The sequence below is a fragment of the Mytilus trossulus genome, chromosome 1 (genome assembly GCF_036588685.1).
Source record: "Mytilus trossulus isolate FHL-02 chromosome 1, PNRI_Mtr1.1.1.hap1, whole genome shotgun sequence".
NCBI lineage: Eukaryota > Metazoa > Mollusca > Bivalvia > Mytilida > Mytilidae > Mytilus > Mytilus trossulus.
In genome coordinates this window covers 2082606-2101612 of record NC_086373.1, presented here as the reverse complement: position 1 = coordinate 2101612, position 19007 = coordinate 2082606, and the positions used below count along the sequence as shown (strand labels likewise).

Below are 19007 nucleotides of genomic sequence, written 5' to 3'. Positions count from 1 at the left end.
TATGATTGAACAAAAAAACATGTTTCTTTCTTTTTTATAAACATTGTATCTTGTAGCTAGTGTCCCTTATATCCTGTATCCACCCCCTGTTTTGTAAATAATAAAAGGTTAAATTTAGAATGTAACCTGAAATAACCCTTGATCAGCTGTATATAACTATATATAAATAAATCTCAAATTATCAATTTCTTGTGTGTATTGATTTTATTTCAACTGACTTAGATGGAATTACTGTATGTTGTTTTATATTATTATCATCCTCATTAACATGGTTAGTTTAGTTTTCCAATGAATTTCAGACTATAAGATCTAATTACGTTGTCCATAAATTTTCAATTTCTACAGATTAAGTCGGAACATTAAAATTTGGAGTGCAAAGTTCTGATAATGGCTTAACATCATTAAGCATACGTATCTTACTTTTTTCATTTAGCACTTCATAAAAAATTCAGTATCTGAATCTTGGATTAATGTAAAATATATTGTTACAAAATGTCCTATATTTCAGTCCTATTCTGCAATTAGATTTACCAGCAATTTAAGTATAAAATGAAATGGTACCAGTTTTTAAACACCAGAAGAACACACCATTACCAAGAATTGATCATGACTCAGCTAATAATCCAAATAATTCTTAAACAACTGAGAAAGAACAAAAATGTATATGGTACTTTGGCCTAAGAATAAATTATTGTGCAACAGAAAGCTGAACCTTAAATGTATCAGATATATTTGGTTTATACACCAATAGGATAGCAATCAAGAACTAACTAATCTGTCAGTAGGAAACTTCATACTGTAGCCTGGGGGTTCGGACATTCAGAGGGTTCATCCGAACCCTGCCCCCTTGAAATCACATAAGCACTGTTATTGTCTAATTGTGACTGTTATTAAAGTCAAGTTCAGGGGTCCAACTTTATGTCCCATTCAAATGCATTGATCGGCCCAAAAAAAAGGGGTTCCATTTTAGACTTCAATGAGATTTAATTTTTACAATTTTGAGAAAAATCCTGCTAAATACCAAAATACAAGTTTAAATTGTTGCGTTTATAACTCAGTCGCATTTTTCGCAATAATAAAAATTTCACATTAATTTCTAAATTGACAGTATTAAGTTGAAGTATAAATGCCAGCTCTAGTTACAGACTTAAATTTATAGAAAATAACTGTAAAATTGAGAAAGGAATGAGAGAGAAATACATGTAAATACATGTATTGACCAAGTTCAATGAAAATAGAAAAGAGTATCCTTTTTAATTACTGTTATGAATGACTTGTTACATGTAAAGGTATCTTAAATATTTGATCTGCCTGTACAAAGTTCTATAGGGTTAAATATCATGCTATTATTAAAGGAAAACTGTTGTCATAAAAGCACAATTGAGAAATAATTTCGTTATTATCTATATCTGAGTTCATAACAAGATTCCAAGAATATCAAGGAAAATTCTGAGAAAGTTGTATTTAGTAATGAATCTCTTAAAATTTATATATCGTGTAAAAGAGGCTATTAAAAATTCTGAGCTTATTTTCAGCACTGATTGAAATGTTATTTTTTTCATAAATTTGAAAAATAGATTTTCCGATATGACTACTTGTAGATAGGGTATGATTGCACCATGTTAGACATAATTTTGACTCGGGTAACAACTATTCACCAGAGTCAAAATTATGTCTATGTTAAACAAATATATGTCATTTTACAGCTTTAATAATGAGCAAAATACATTCCACATAGCAAGCTATGAAAGGCCATGGCATGACAATACTAAAAACAATTTAAATGAGAAAACCAACAGCCTGATGGTACAGTTGAAGGCTGTACCTTGACCTATAATGGTTTACTTTTATAAATTGTGACTTGGATGGACAGTTGTCTCATTGGCACTCATACCACATCTTCCTATTTCTATTGTAAGCCACCCGAGAGCATCCTGTCCTATACTCGGCAGTTTACTTTAATAACACGTAAATACAATATGTGACTCCTGTAGCAACTCTACATTTGTATTAAACTTCCTAAATTACTTGTCAGGTATGGTCTTCAGGTTGTTTAATATGTATGTATTGAGCGATCCCTTGTATTCGAGTGTTACTGAGCTAATTTTTGTTCCTAACGGCTTTCCATAGTTTTTATGTTTGAACGAGCGTCTTCCAGCATCTATTGTTTTCATCAGTGTAAATTCATGTTCTTTTTATATGTATCATAGTTCAATTAAACAAAGTTATCTTTCCAATGTTAACAGTTTTTATTTGCTCACTGTTAAAAGTATGTAACATTATAACATCGTAAAACAATATAAATAAACAGTTGCGTTCAAGTGTACTGAATCATAAATCCTTATAAATACATATTTGTGGTGTCCGACGTGGTGGGAGATAGCTTACTGTACAAAAGACAGCTAATTACATATCATTAAACTTCATTATGTTATCCTTATTCTCACCTAAAGGTTATTGTTACTTTATTTGTTTTCCAAGGTTTGAACTTGCCGCCAGCAAAACTTTGGGCTATCTGCCATTGCTGAGTGCTCTCGCGTTTATATACTAAATTGTAATTGTCACGTGACATACTAATCCAATGGAAACTTGTCCTTTCCGGGAAGCCGGAACTATAAAAATGTCAGATAATGAAAAACATGATATACATATCATCTTAAATTGTCCGAACATTGTCCTTATACATAAAATATCAAAACAAAGCTATAGCATCTGAAATATCGACAAAGAAGCTTGAAATAAACAATCGGACACCACTGCGCGCGCATTGATTTAGCAGACGATCTGCGTAATTACATAATACGTAAATAACATACAACATAGTTCATTTCAACCATCTAAATATTTACAATATATTTGTGTCCGGCAGGGTATACTTATTAAAAATCTTATCTGTGGTATCAAAAATACAATATGAGATCAAATGTCCAGGGGACGAATTGGTATTTAAAGATATCAAAACACATGTTTCGGTCCCCACAAAATGGCAGACGACAAAGTCTCCGTAAATAAACAATTGCAGTTGAAGTATTTTCCTATGTATATCAGGCATATTAGACGTTTAAATATGAATATTTGGTTACAAGAAATGATCCTTAAATCTGGAATTACATGATATAAAGCATGTAGAAGGTAAGCCATGAGTAATTACATACATTCCCTGCCGTAACACTTGTACAACAAAATGTAAACAAATGAAAAATTCATTTCACTTCCAGTGTTTTACACATTAAAAATTTGATATCCTTGATAATTGTCAACATCATCTTGAACCTATATACAAACATGAACTAGAAATTCATATCATAGCTGATGAAATGCTTCCCCCCTTTATATTTGGTAAACAAAAAATGAAACTTTGGCCTGTGAAATCCATACATAAAAATAGTAAATTAATGCCATATCTTTGATTAAAAAAATGTTTTACTTTCTCGTGCGAGCCAAGTTACTATGCGTAAGAACACACCCGTTATGTTTAAAAGAATAATATTTCCTTTTTCTGAATTTATAATATCATAACAAGTACTTCCAATGCCTTACACTATTATATACAACACATGAAACAACACAACTATTATAGGCCATTTAAGGTGGTACCCAACACTTTAATTAAAATTAGTTTGGCTTCTTTAAATTCTTAAAACTTTGACAAAGTATTTACTTTGACTCTTTGATAAAAATATAAAAATATGAAAAAAATTTGAACCAACCGTTTTATCAGAAAAATTAAACTGGTTATATAGCAGTTTGACAAACACTTATTTTTATCATTAAGAAGCTTAATGTTCCCTTAACAACACAACGTAATTAAAATGTTTAGCTGATTTTACGGAGTTATCTCCCTGTAGTGTTAGGCTTATTAATCCTTTCAGTGTATTTTCCATTAAAAGGAACACATTTGGAGTCTAAAGATATTATTGGAGTTATTTTAAAAAAAGACAAATATGCCACTGAAACAAAAAACAAAAATACGAACATGACCATATCTTTCTCACTTTCAGCTGCCAATGGGATATAAGTGTTCCTGAGAGATAAAATTAATTTGTATAATCTAAAACTCAGTGTCTGAAAATTTAACATTTTAGGAAAGCCTAAATTTTTAAAAGCATTTAACTTCAACAACAATTATAAATAGCATTTTAAATTAAATAGTGTTCAGAGATTAGAAATTGAAATATTGAAACATTCATCGATTCCAGCTCAGGGAATAGTGTTGCAACCTAGTAATTTATTTTTGAACATTAATTTTTGTGATCCAAGTTCCAGTTAAATGCTAAGAGTTTCATAAGTAGTTTAATCATGCTTGTATATGTATAGATACAGAATTAATGGATTTCAAAAAGTAAATGGAAAGGTGTCAAATTATAGAATATTGCTTTCAGAGAACATTTATCAGTATTTGTAGCAATCCCCATGTTGTCTGATTAACCTTTGATCCCAATGAATATAGTGAGGAATTTCACTTTATAAATTTCTACTGGGAAATAAAGCTATGTTTCTTGATAAACAATTGAATTAATCCAAAATGCATGTTTGTTGGAATAGAGTGGTCCTGAATTAGTATATTTGGTCATTAAACATTAGTTACTATTGATTGTTTGTTCGATAGAACTAGCTGTTGTTTGCTTCAGTCATCAGCCATTTACTTACTGTGAATTCAGAAACTATTGCGATGTTTTTATTTAATATTGCGTAAAAATGTGACAGGGTTATAATCACAATAATTTAAACTTGCATTTTGAAATTTTTAATATGCATTAAACAGGATTTTTCTCACTATCTTAATTAATTTAATTGCATTTTATTCGAAAATGACAAAATGGCAATGATAAATTTATGCAATAATTTCAGAATCTACAGTATTACAGATCTTGACACAAACAGGTGCATTGACTGATTTTTGGTCTTTGTCAAAAAAAAAGTCATAATTAATTTTGCAGAAAGCTGTTTTATGGAAGTAATTGCATGGCATATAACATTACTGATTTATAAGTACATCTCAACGTTATAAAATTATTCTTTAGCATCAGGCGTTGGTGTCATATCTTTGAAATTTAGCACCAGAAAATACAAATAATTTATTATTAAAATGTGCAGCAATTCAAAATTTATAATTGTTATCATATCGTTGAAATTTAAAGCACCAGAAAATACCAAGAATTTATAATTAAAATGCACAATAATTCAAAATTAATAACTAAGGTTCAAATACTGAGATTTTATTTTTTTCTGGAAAAAAATCTGCCTTAAATGCACAATTTTAAGAGATTGAAAAGTTTAAATTTGATTTTCAGCATCTAAAACATTCAATATTTTCTTAATGCTTTATGCACAGAGAGAGCAAAGTTATGGTGGCCATCTGTGCCCAAAGTTAAAAAGATGATATGATAATAAAACAAAAGATGGCTTCCCAATTGTCATTTAGCTGGTTGTTTATTTGATATGGGGACAAAGTCCCCAATTACGGTAGAAAAATCAATGAAAAAAAAAATCGGGGAAAATTTCCAGAATTTTTCATTCTACTAATGAACTCAAAATCGTTAACTTTTTTTTTCAGATCTACTTCCTGTCCCGGTTTTCCCCGCATTTGTGCAGATATCTGTCTTGTTTGCATGAGACTTGGAATTTTTTTAATATTTATCAGTCTAGTAAAATATAAGATTGGAACTCAATTCAAATTCAATTTTAATAATTGTTTGTTATGAAAAAAAACCGTTACCTGATGAAAGTGTTTCTTTTGTTTACATCGAATATGACGTCATAACTTAAAGAACGTCACAGCTAAATCCCGATCAACAGAACCAAAATCAAAACGTTACGTGCGGTATTTCGGTTTCTTTCATTAACATGTTTGCATTAAAAAAAATAATACATACAGACTTCGTCCCCATTCACAGGTTATGCCTGCCTCATATTATCTCTGCTTAGTAAATAATAGGCAATGATTTGAAAGGAAACTTAAAAAGAATATATTTTTACATATATGTATGTATCCTTATACTAAGGGCTCTTCACGGTTAGTTCGGACATATTGGATAGGGGGCAAAAATACGGGAAAACATCATAGAAACAGAGCAGTTGCTTGGAAACACACATAGGATTTCCCATACTTTCATACTATTTCCACCTCTTTCTAAAAAATCTGCCCCCTATCCAACATGGCCGAACTAACCGTGAAGAGCCCTATTGGAAGAAGGTAAACTTTCAATTCTCAGATTGGTTGTAAACAACTAAATTAAATTTGTTAATGAAAACTCATTAAATGGTTCAACCCTACCATGTGACCACCACTTCAGGTGTTGGTTCCCTTATACAATAATAGTTAAACATCTTTAAAAAAATATAATTTATAAAACTTGCAATTATATTTTTCCTGTTTTCTGTATTTCAGGCCATTGTTCGTAATCAGGATGAATTTCCATGTACTATTGCCATGATGCCTGACAATATACTACTCAACGTTAACCAAGATGTTGTCTCTTGTAAGTAGTGTCAGAAACATGTATAAATATCAAACTCATTATCCTTCTTGCCTTCTAGAAAGAATGAAGGCCTTCACTTGAATTAAGGGTGGTTGCTTCTCTGTTTCAAAATAACAAGCTCTTTAAAAGACTGAAAACAAATATAGGATTTAACTTTACAAAGAAAACAGAAATACATGAAATGTTCATGTTCTTGTTTTTTGTTAAGACACACCACATATGGATTTGCCCTGCTCAAGTTTGGAACTTTTCCTATAGAAAGTCTTAAGCCATATCTTAAATAATAGGGTTTTTATAAAAACTATTATGTTGGATGTAGATTTTTTAAAGTGTATTATATATGTATTGACCATTTTTTCTAGGCCTTGCTTGAAGCCTAATGATGACCTGCAAATCTTCTTTTTTTTTGTGCTGTTTGGTTGCTGTCTGATTGACAAATATCATATACCTCCTACTATCTATATATTGTCTAATGTTTCATTTTTAAGTATTTTATCTGAAAAATTGGAAATGACAAGAAAAATCTGTTATCCCCTCCCCCATACCTCGTTAATTGCAATTACAGATAATTGCTTAAAGACCATGTCCGTATCACTTTGTTATTATTGACTTATTTCAAGGCAGAGTGGCTAAAAAGAGGAAATTATCAACCAAATTCAATTATATATTCACTCCTGAAATCCTAAACAAGTATTCATTGAGTTATGAAGAAGTTTTTTGTAATAGAAAGCTTACATGGTTTTAATGAAGGATGTAATTGTTGTATAATGTTTATATTAAAACCTATATTGAATTTAAGTTCGTTGTCATTAGCTACAGCAATATTACCACATTTTATAGCATAGAAAAATCTTTATTTTTGTATAAGCTGGAATTCGTAATTTTTATGTATGCTTAATTTAATGCAAAAATATGTATTCTTGTAACATGCAAGGGATTAACAGTGTTAAAAAGTCAGTTTTATAGACACAAAATGTATCAAGTTACATTTAAAACAACTAAAGTGTGCAGGCCTTTAGCCAGGAATTGCCAAGGGGGGGGGGAGATAATTGGACTCATGAACTCTAACAGTCACAATTTGAACAGAACGTTGACTTCAACAGTGCTTATTTGGTTTCAATTTAACACACCATACCCCACCCCCCCCCCCCCCCCCCCCACCCCCTTGCTACGAGTATGGTGTGTTAAATTGTTAGCTCAATTTTGTCTGCACCTACTTGTTGACCACTTTCACAAAAGATGTTTTGGAAGAATTTTCTACAAATATAATTTACCAGCTCTCAATTCCATGTACAGTAATATTAAAATGTTTCATGTTTGCATTTATAAAGCAGCTGAAGTAATAATAGATTTCAATCTTAACAGAAGAGACATAAACATCCATAATGGAATGTCATTTTCTTATTGTTCTTAAAATGCGCATTATACAACTATAAAACACTAATTACATTTGTAGCCGACAGAGATTTATAAATTTGACATTTGTTTAAAATGTGTTGATTTCGATCAATAACCCTGTGTAGAAATGCAACAATCCATCCATATGTTGATAAAAATGTTTTATATTTATTTCGCATCAGTACACCAGATCATGTTAAATTTATGGGGATGGACTTCAATTGACGTGGTTTTCTACAACAGTTTTAAGTTGATATAGTATTTTGGGTTTTTCCTATCATATGAATTTTCAGAATTGACTTATGAAATTTTAATGATTTAAAAAAAAACCTCTAAGAGGTCTCAGATCATTTAAATCTAGATGCGTTCAAAAAATCTTTTTTAATGATTTTAATTTTTTTTCTATGCAGTATCATTTCATTGGAATCTAGATGCGTACCAAAATATATTTTTTTATGATTTAATTTTTTTTTCTATGAGGTATCATTTCTTTCAAATCTAAATGCGTCCCAAAATATATTTTTAATGATTTAAAAACAAAATTCTCATTTGAATCTAAGTGTGTACCAAAATATATTTTTAATGATTTAATTTTTTTTCTATGAGGTAGCATTTCATTTAAATCTACTGTATGTGAACCAAAATATATTTTTAATAATTTAAATTTTTTTTTTCTTTGAGGTATCATTTCATTTTAAATCTAGATGTGTACCAAAATATATTGCAATTTTGGATTTTGGAATGAAAATTTAGATAAAATATTTTGAAGTTTATGAAGAAATAAAATCTTTGTTCGTGTCATCTTACTTAAGAGAAGCGTAAAAACCAGGAAATGATAAAATGATATTGGATTGTATTGCTATTTCCCTTTATTCTTATCCATGACAAAAATAGACTGATTTTATGGAATGTTATCTAGTAACCTTTACTGTTACAACAAAACGTTAAGTTTCTTGCTTTTTTTAGTATCATATGCTTAGTTTTTATCTCATGTTCTGACAATGTGTGTCATTTTTCAGTATTGATATATGAAATTTCGTCACTAGAATTATTTTTTTATCCAAATTGATCATGAATAATTGTTTTTCAAGGAAAAATTTACCCATTGATCACAATTTTCATGTTTGACAATAATTTGAGTTTTTGATTATACTCCCTTAGTATGGACTCAATTTAATGAGTGTTGGTTTAAGTAGCACCATTGTCAGTGTGCAACTTTTTGTTTTGAACACAATTCACAAACAAAGGTTTAAGTAACCATGCATGCTTGTCTCTTGTATAGGTCGATCGGTTTGGAAGGGGGAAAGGGGCACTGTTTTGTGCTGTGTGGCTACAACAGAAATATACCTATGCATGACAGGTGTAAGCACCAATATTTTTTCTGTTTTGGGGTTTGTGTTCACAGTGGTGGATCCAGCCATTTTAAAAAGGGGGTTCCAGCTATATGCTCCCATTCAAATGCATTGGATCTGCCAATGGTTCATGAGTTGTTGTTTCTTTGTCTTGTGTCTGCATCTTCTTTATTAGACTCTATAGAGATAGGTAAATGCAGCATACAAATTAGGTTGAATCGATACAAATTGGGTTGAATCAATACAAATTAGGTTGAATCAATACAAATTAGGTTGAATCGATACAAATTAGGTTGAATCGATACAAATTAGGTTGAATCGATACAAATTGGGTTGAATCAATACAAATTAGGTTGAATCAATACAAATTAGGTTGAATCAATACAAATTAGGTTGAATCGATACAAATTGGGTTGAATCAATACAAATTAGGTTGAATCGATACAAATTAGGTTGAATCGATACAAATTGGGTTGAATCAATACAAATTGGGTTGAATCGATACAAATTGGGTTGAATCAATACAAATTGGGTTGAATCAATACAAATTGGGTTGAATCAATACAAAAAAAGTACATTGTAAAAGTGGTAATTTCTACATCTATTGGGTTTAAACTCTTTTGAGAATAAGTCGACAATTATAATTAGATATATAGAAAACACTAAATCAGCAGATGTGTAAAATGACAGATAATTTCTAGTATAAAATTCTGGTTATTTCTTCCAAGTTACAAGAGGTAAGAAGTGTTTCTACAAATGAGGTTTATAATTTCTTATTTATACTTTTTTCCAGTTGACCATTCCAGAGTGATACTGAAGAACCATCCACCAGAAGAAGACAGTGATTATATCAATGCCAGCTTTATTGATGTGAGTTAGCTCCCTTATTGTTGTAATTTTATTATTCAAGCATTCAGTATTTTTTTGAGCAGTGCTCTGATGATATAAAAAAAAAGTATCTTCCCGTTTTTACACATGGTATTAGTTTAAGGATGCTAGGTCCCTTTCAACTAGCTGAATCCCTACCCCCTTTAAGAGTCCTGGATCTGCCACTGAAACTGAAAATTTATAAGAATCTAACTTTGTTTAGATATTTGTCATCATGGTAGCTCATTGTTCTTTCATTTCCTTCATGGAGATTATATAACTATAGTAGAAATTCCTTGGAAACAAGCACAGGATATATACAACATGATTAATTCATTAAACTAATTTAGATTTTACTTTAAACCAGTTTCTGTAACAAAAAATAAGGAAAACAATCTTTACTAATGGTGTTTCTGAATGCATGTTGGAAAAAATATCATTTTGAAATGTCAAAATTAACATTTACTCTTAATTGAAATAATTTACCTTTTACAATATATGTACAATACATTTTACATAGGCTGGTATTGATTATTTATGTTTTTATCAGAAATAGAAAAAAACAATAGGCTGAGGGAACATATGAACTATATTTGATATTTATATTTAAATTCTAAAGTAGTAAAAAAAAAATAATTTCCTGAATAAAAATCAAATAATTGATTTCAATTATCAAGAATTGCACTGAACGACTCCTTGAAAACATATGCACTTTGAATAACAGGTTTTCTATTGTAAACGATGTTCATAAGGATGTTATATAACAAAAGACAAGTACGAATAAGTCTTAGAGTTATTTCATGGTTTCTATTGTTTATGAACAGTATCTAATGTGTTTATGGCAGAAGGAAAACAAATGAACCTTATTTCTGATCTATTTCTGAAGCTTGCACAATCTAATCCACTTTCTGTCCTATTTCTGAAGCTTGATCACACTCTGGTGAGCTTTCCTCCTATTTTTTAAGGTTAAACAACCTGTTAAGCTTTGTATCCTGCTTCTGAAGACAGTACATTCTGGCAAGCTTTCATCCTATTTCTGAAGGTTGCACACTCTTGTGAGCTTTGTATCCTGTTTCTGAAGGTTGCACACTCTGGTGAGCTTTGTATCCTGTTTCTGAAGGTTGCACACTCTGGTGAGCTTTGTATCCTGTTTCTGAAGCCTGCACAATCTGGAAAGCTTTCATCCTATTTCTGAAGGTTGCACACGCAAGAGAGCTTTGTATCCTGTTTCTGAAGCCTGCACACTCTGGAGAGCTTTGTATCCTGTTTCTGACGCTTGTACAATCTGGGGAGCTTTGTATCCTGTTTCTGAAGCCTGTACACTCTGGAAAGCTTTGTATCCTATTTCTGAAGCTTCACAATCTGGTGAGCTTTGCATCCAGTTTCTGAAGGTTGCACAATCTGGTGAGCTTTGTATCCTTTTTCTGAAGCCTGTACACTCTGGTGAGCTTTGTATCCTATTTCTGAAGCCTGCACAATCTGGTGAGCTTTGTATCCTGTTTATGAAGCCTTCACACTCTGGAGAGCTTTGTATTCATTTTCTGAAGCTTGCACACTCTGGAGAGCTTTGTATCCTGTTTCTGAAGCCTGCACACTCTGGAGAGCTTTGTATCCTGTTTCTGAAGCCTGCACACTGTATAGAGCTTTGTATCCTTTTTCTGAAGCCTGCACACTCTGGAGAGTTTTGTATTCATTTTCTGAAGCTTGCACACTCTGGAGAGCTTTGTATCCTGTTTCTTAAGCCTGTACAATCTTGTGAGTTTCCTATCCTATTTCTGAAGCCTGCAATATCTGGTGGGCTTTGTATCCTGTTTATGAAGCCTGTACACTCTGGAGAGCTTTGTATCCTATTTATGAAGCCTGCACACTCTGGAGAGCTTTGTATCCTGTTTCTGAAGCATGCACACTGTATAGAGCTTTGTATCCTTTTTCTGAAGCCTGCACACTCTGGAGAGCTTTGTATCCTGTTTCTGAAGCCTGCACACTCTGGAGAGCTTTGTATCCTATTTCTGAAGCATGCACACTGTATAGAGCTTTGTATACTTTTTCTGAAGCCTGCACACTCTGGAGAGCTTTGTATCCTGTTTCTGAAACCTGCACACTCTGGAGAGCTTTGTATCCTATTTCTGAAGCTTCACAATCTGGTGAGCTTTGCATCCTGTTTCTGAAGGTTGCACAATATGGTGATCTTTCTATCCTATTTCTGAAGCCTGCACACTCTGGAAAGCTTTCTATCCTATTTCTGAAGCCTGCACACTCTGAAGAGCTTTGTATCCTGTTTCTGAAGCCTGCACACTCTGGAGAGCTTTGTATCCTATTTCTGAAGCATGCACACTGTATAGAGCTTTGTATCCTTTTTCTGAAGCCTGCACACTCTGGAGAGCTTTGTATCCTGTTTCTGAAGCATGCACACTGTATAGAGCTTTGTATCCTTTTTCTGAAGCCTGCACACTCTGGAGAGCTTTGTATCCTGTTTCTGAAGCCTGCACACTCTGGAGAGCTTTGTATCCTGTTTCTGAAGCATGCACACTGTATAGAGCTTTGCATCCTGTTTCTGAAGGTTGCACAATATGGTGATCTTTCTATCCTATTTCTGAAGCCTGCACACTCTGGAAAGCTTTCTATTCTATTTCTGAAGCCTGCACAATCTGGAGAGCTTTGTATCCTATTTCTGAAGCATGCACACTCTGGAGAGCTTTGTATCCTATTTCTGAAGCCTGCACACTCTGGAGAGCTTTGTATCCTATTTCTGAAGCTTCACAATCTGGTGAGCTTTGCATCCTGTTTCTGAAGGTTGCACACTATGGTGATCTTTCTATCCTATTTCTGAAGCCTGCACACTCTGGAAAGCTTTCTATCCTATTTCTGAAGCTTGCACACTCTGGAGAGCTTTGTATCCTGTTTCTGAAGCATGCACACTCTGGAGAGCTTTGTATCCTATTTCTGAAGCCTGCACACTCTGGAGAGCTTTGTATCCTATTTCTGAAGCTTCACAATCTGGTGAGCTTTGCATCCTGTTTCTGAAGGTTGCACACTATGGTGATCTTTCTATCCTATTTCTGAAGCCTGCACACTCTGGAAAGCTTTCTATCCTATTTCTGAAGCTTGCACACTCTGGAGAGCTTTGTATACTTTTTCTGAAGCCTGCACACTCTGGAGAGCTTTGTATCCTGTTTCTGAAACCTGCACACTCTGGAGAGCTTTGTATCCTATTTCTGAAGCTTCACAATCTGGTGAGCTTTGCATCCTGTTTCTGAAGGTTGCACAATATGGTGATCTTTCTATCCTATTTCTGAAGCCTGCACACTCTGGAAAGCTTTCTATCCTATTTCTGAAGCCTGCACACTCTGAAGAGCTTTGTATCCTGTTTCTGAAGCCTGCACACTCTGGAGAGCTTTGTATCCTATTTCTGAAGCATGCACACTGTATAGAGCTTTGTATCCTTTTTCTGAAGCCTGCACACTCTGGAGAGCTTTGTATCCTGTTTCTGAAGCCTGCACACTCTGGAGAGCTTTGTATCCTGTTTCTGAAGCATGCACACTGTATAGAGCTTTGCATCCTGTTTCTGAAGGTTGCACAATATGGTGATCTTTCTATCCTATTTCTGAAGCCTGCACACTCTGGAAAGCTTTCTATTCTATTTCTGAAGCCTGCACAATCTGGAGAGCTTTGTATCCTATTTCTGAAGCATGCACACTCTGGAGAGCTTTGTATCCTATTTCTGAAGCCTGCACACTCTGGAGAGCTTTGTATCCTATTTCTGAAGCTTCACAATCTGGTGAGCTTTGCATCCTGTTTCTGAAGGTTGCACACTATGGTGATCTTTCTATCCTATTTCTGAAGCCTGCACACTCTGGAAAGCTTTCTATCCTATTTCTGAAGCTTGCACACTCTGGAGAGCTTTGTATCCTGTTTCTGAAGCATGCACACTCTGGAGAGCTTTGTATCCTATTTCTGAAGCCTGCACACTCTGGAGAGCTTTGTATCCTATTTCTGAAGCTTCACAATCTGGTGAGCTTTGCATCCTGTTTCTGAAGGTTGCACACTATGGTGATCTTTCTATCCTATTTCTGAAGCCTGCACACTCTGGAAAGCTTTCTATCCTATTTCTGAAGCTTGCACACTCTGGAGAGCTTTGTATCCTGTTTCTGAAGCCTGCACAATCTGGAGAGTTTTGTATTCGTTTTATGAGCTTGCACACTCTGTAGAGCTTTGTATCCTATTTCTGAAGCTTCACAATCTGGTGAGCTTTGTATCCTGTTTCCAAAGGTTGCACAATATGGTAATATTTGTTTCCTATTTCTGAAGCCTGCACACTCTGGAAAGCTTTGTATCCTATTTCTGAAGCTTGCACACGCAAGAGAGCTTTGTTTCCTGTTTCTGAAGCCTGCACACTCTGGAGAGCTTTGTATCCTATTCATGAAGCCTGCAAACTCTGGAGAGCTTTATATCCTGTTTCTGAAGCATGCACACTCTGGAGAGCTTTGTATCCTGTTTCTGAAGCGTGCTTAATCTGGAGAGCTTTTGTATTCGTTTTCTGAAGCTTGCACACGGAAGAGGGCTTTGTTTCCTGTTTCTGAAGCCTGTACACTCTGGAGAGCTTTGTATCCTATTCATGAAGCCTGCAAACTCTGTACAGCTTTGTATCCTGTTTCTGAAGCTTGCACAATCTGGTGAGCTTTGTATCCCATTTCCAAAGGTTGCACAATATGGTGATCTTTGTTTCCTATTTCTGAAGCCTGCACAATCTAGAAAGCTTTCTATCCTATTTCTGAAGCTTGCACACGCAAGAGAGCTTTGTATCTTGTTTCTGAAGGTTGCACATGCAAGAGAGCTTTGTATCCTGTTTCTGAAGGTTGAACAATCGGGAGAGCTTTGTATTCATTTTCTGAAACTTGCACACTTTGGAGAGCTTTGTATCCTGTTTCTGAAGGTTGCACACTCTGGTGAGCTTTGTATCCTGTTTCTGAAGGTTGCACAATATTGGGAGCTTTTTAAAAGAAAGTGAGAGGTTGAAGTCCTGATTCTGAAATTCATATGAAAATAAATTGAATTTCCTGTTCTGAAGCACATATTATCACTTGAGATTTCTTTTGTTTGCTTAATCATTGTGATTTTCAGGCTTTACTCTAATGATAACTTTAGGTTCTTTGTTATCACTAGTAATTTGTTATCACTAGTAAGTTGGTTATCAGGAGTTGTTTTTGTTATTTTTTTTGTGTGTTTTATAGGTATTTTTGTTTTGTTTTTTCGCTGAACAAATACCACTCTAAAAGGGCTTCATCAAACTTGTCTAGAATTTTACCCAAGTCATTAAAAGTTATTTTTGAATAGTAATTAAACATTAAGTCTTCTTAATTTAAAATTACCAGTGAAGTACTGTTTTGTAATAAAAGACAATCTTTTATATGGACATTATAGTAATTTGTTCTAAAATAGGTTTTCTTATTATCATTAAAATGTCCTTAGAAGCCAAGTTAATTACAAGTTGTCCTTTTACAAACATAAAATGTAGACTTTCATGTAGGTATTTGAATGATCTAACATCAGGAGAGTTAATTTAATCTGTGGGATTTAAATTTAATTTCTATGTACCGTCCAAGATTAGATGTTTGATGGACGGAATCACATGACATAATTTAATTTCTATGTACTGTTCAGATTAGATGTTTGATGGACACAATCACATGATATTTGATGTGCAATGTTTCTTCGTTAGTTCACAACATTTTTCCTGTAACGGAAATGCATTTCCTGTCTACAGTAGAATGTCCTCTGGTTGAAACAAATAATCTTGGTTATAAGTTTGTTGTCACAGCGTACAATCAAATAACGAGAGCTTCGGATGGCAGAAGACGTAACAATTAAACATGTTAATTATTAACAGGCTTCAAAATGATAGATTTCTTTAGGAAGACGGAAAATTTAATTAAAAAACCGTTAATCTTGATTAAGTCATTTTTGTATCCAAGTTATACAATGTATATATGTATCTCATGGTCTTATTGGGAATACTGTAGAGAATTTGTGCAATGATTTAAAAATAGTTTGACGTCAATGGAAATAACAATCTTAGTTATCTTTAATAGAATTATAAATGAAGATCAATTTATTACTAGAAATGATATGTCCAATGTAAAAGTGGAAGGATATCGGGGAATTTAATCCTGTATAGTAATATGAAACTCATTTTTTATGTAGAAAATAAATGCTTGAATAATAGTTGTTGTCCTTGATCTGTAATTCGTGTATGATGCAACGTGTGATTAGCATCACTTATCAATATAGACGCGACAGCTTGATGTTTGAGTCCTTGATGGTTAAAATTAAGATGGAATATGAATGAAAAGAGATATGGGGTATACATCAAAGGGAAAGCAGTTGAACAATTATCAGAATACTGCTAGATTTCTAGATCTAGATTGTAACATAAAGACCTCAACAATAACCAGAGGTCTATATGTCATGCTCTAATTTCTCTCCTGTCTACTATACATACAAAATTTACTGAAGTTCACTGAGTTATTGTTTTACTCCATATTGATCATAATAACCAATTTCATTTCCTTTGAAACATATAATTATGAAAATAGAGATAAGTGACCTACATTTTGAATAAATGCATTTACTTGATAATCGTTACTTTGCGTGTAAATGCCAATACATTATATAAATTTATGTACTTTTTTTATGAAGATGATTGAATGGCTGGATACAGTGCACTGGCAAGTTAAATGCATATTCAGGACTGGAAATGTTAATGCTACATGAATATAAACCTTCTTTATTTATAACTAGACCATCAAGTTACGAGTCTGATTTTTGTCTCACCTGGGTCTAAGTATGTGATTATCACCTGGCGGGTCAATGTCAGTAATATAGATTTATTAAAAACGCAAACTGAGAAAAAACCTGTAAAATTAATTTAAAATATTTCAAAATGCGAGCTCAAATTATTCTGTTTTTGTCATATTTTTTTGCAATAATAAAAACCTCGCAATAATTACTGAATTTACAGTAGACTATAATTTGATAATTTAATGTTTTTTACAGGGATATTGTAAACAGAAAGAATACATTGCCACACAAGGTAAGGTTGGATTATCAGTTATGTTTCAATAATTTTAATTGTTATAAATTAATCCTAATCTCTAAATATTAAGAACTTCAGATGTCATATTTTTCAGGAGTTTTACCCAAATACTTTTGCTCATCTAATTTTATCATGAAAATTATTTGAATTTCAGTTAATTTTAAAAGAAGATGAATTCTTTTGATTTTGACTACATGCACAGACACACAAACAAACACATCTTTGATTTTTTTAAATCTCCCTCAGACTAAAAAGATCAAACCATTCATATCAGAGAAAAATCTCCCATTTTGTTGCTTTAACCATTATTTGACTTTGAGTTGTAATCCTGTAAAATTGATACAGCCAATAGTAATGAAAGCGGCCTTAAAAACAATCAATCAATTTTTATACTGGCAGGTAAAATGTTTTAATATTTGATGGATTTTAATTTTAAAGAAAACACCTCAAAGTGTCTCAACACTTAATCCTAACAAATGACTGATAAGATTTCCAACTTTATACATTGTTCAGTAGATCTGAAAAGATTTTTTTCAAATGCTACAAGATGACAGAAGAAATCGCTGTACTGAAGCTTAAGATTTTGATATTTATCAGCAAATACTTAATTTTTTATTAAAATTGCATAATAAAATCGATTGCTTAAATGGTTAAATTGATCTAAGATATGAAAAGAAATTAGGGCAACCTTTACTCTTGTTAAGAAAAATTATTGCGACAAATGTCAACAATATTCATGGAATCGACAAATGTCAACAATATTCATGGAATCGACATTGTCACTTATATCTTGCTTGTTACCCTGTATACTGGTGCTGCTCCTTGATGAAAACACTGTAATTATACATTTCTGAATTCAATGATGACATTTCATACATTTTTCAATAAATAAATTTAACATAAACATATATGATTTACCATAATAGAAAACAATGCAAAAAAAGAATCAAAATCTTCCACTAAAAGTGTAAAATATAAAAAAAGAAGATGTGGTATGATTGCCAATGAGACAACTATCCACTATCCACAAAAGACCAAAATGACACAAACATTAACAACTATAATTCACTGTACGGCCTTCAACAATGAGCAAAGCACATATCTCATATAGTCAGCTATAAAAGGCCCCGATAAGACAATGTAAAACAATTCAAAGGAGAAAACTAACGGCCTTATTTATTTAAAACAAAAGTTGGTTTGAATGTTGAGTTTTTGTGTTGCTGTACATCCCCTTGTCTGCTCTGATTCAAACCTATTTTCTTTTGACATTATGCCTATAACCAGGAAATTTTAAAACATACTCCATTCATTTTCTGATATAACATGGGCAGCCCTCTGATTTCAATTATTATGCTATGATTAAAGTTGATATGGATTACCTTTTGCACCTCATTTTCCTCCATCAATAAAACCAATGCAATAATGCTGATGTGAAGAAATAGGTGTTACACCTAATCAAATGAAGAAGAAGAAAATTCAAATTGAATATGTACCGTATCTTATTAGGTCTTGTTTATATGAAATCGTTCAAGTAGTTAAAGTAATCAAGTACATTGCACATTTGTGATCATACTATTTTTAGTCATTCTGCAATTAAAGGTGCGCTTAGGTTCAATAATGCTTTATCCTGCTTCCTGGTGCAGATTTCGGTAAATAAAATGTAACAAGGAAAACCAGAAAATGGTTATTGTTGATTAACTGTCTGTCTTTCATACTGTTGTCTTGACAATAGATCAAGTTATGTCGAAAATAGATTTTATGCTACAATTTGCAATTAATACTGTTGCAACTGCAGGATTTTATCATTTGGATGTT

General features: G+C 32.7%; 1 protein-coding gene across 2 annotated transcripts in view; it reads left to right on the top strand.

The window, feature by feature from the left end:
• The window catches only part of LOC134712178 (receptor-type tyrosine-protein phosphatase epsilon-like), a 141134-nt gene that overhangs the window by 101851 nt on the left and 20276 nt on the right, over positions 1-19007 (top strand). For both annotated transcript variants that reach the window (XM_063573479.1, XM_063573468.1), the window contains 3 exons: positions 6392-6482; positions 10026-10102; positions 17153-17189. In XM_063573479.1, the coding sequence (XP_063429549.1) occupies positions 6392-6482; positions 10026-10102; positions 17153-17189 (205 nt within the window). The remainder of the gene's footprint in view (positions 1-6391; positions 6483-10025; positions 10103-17152; positions 17190-19007) is intronic.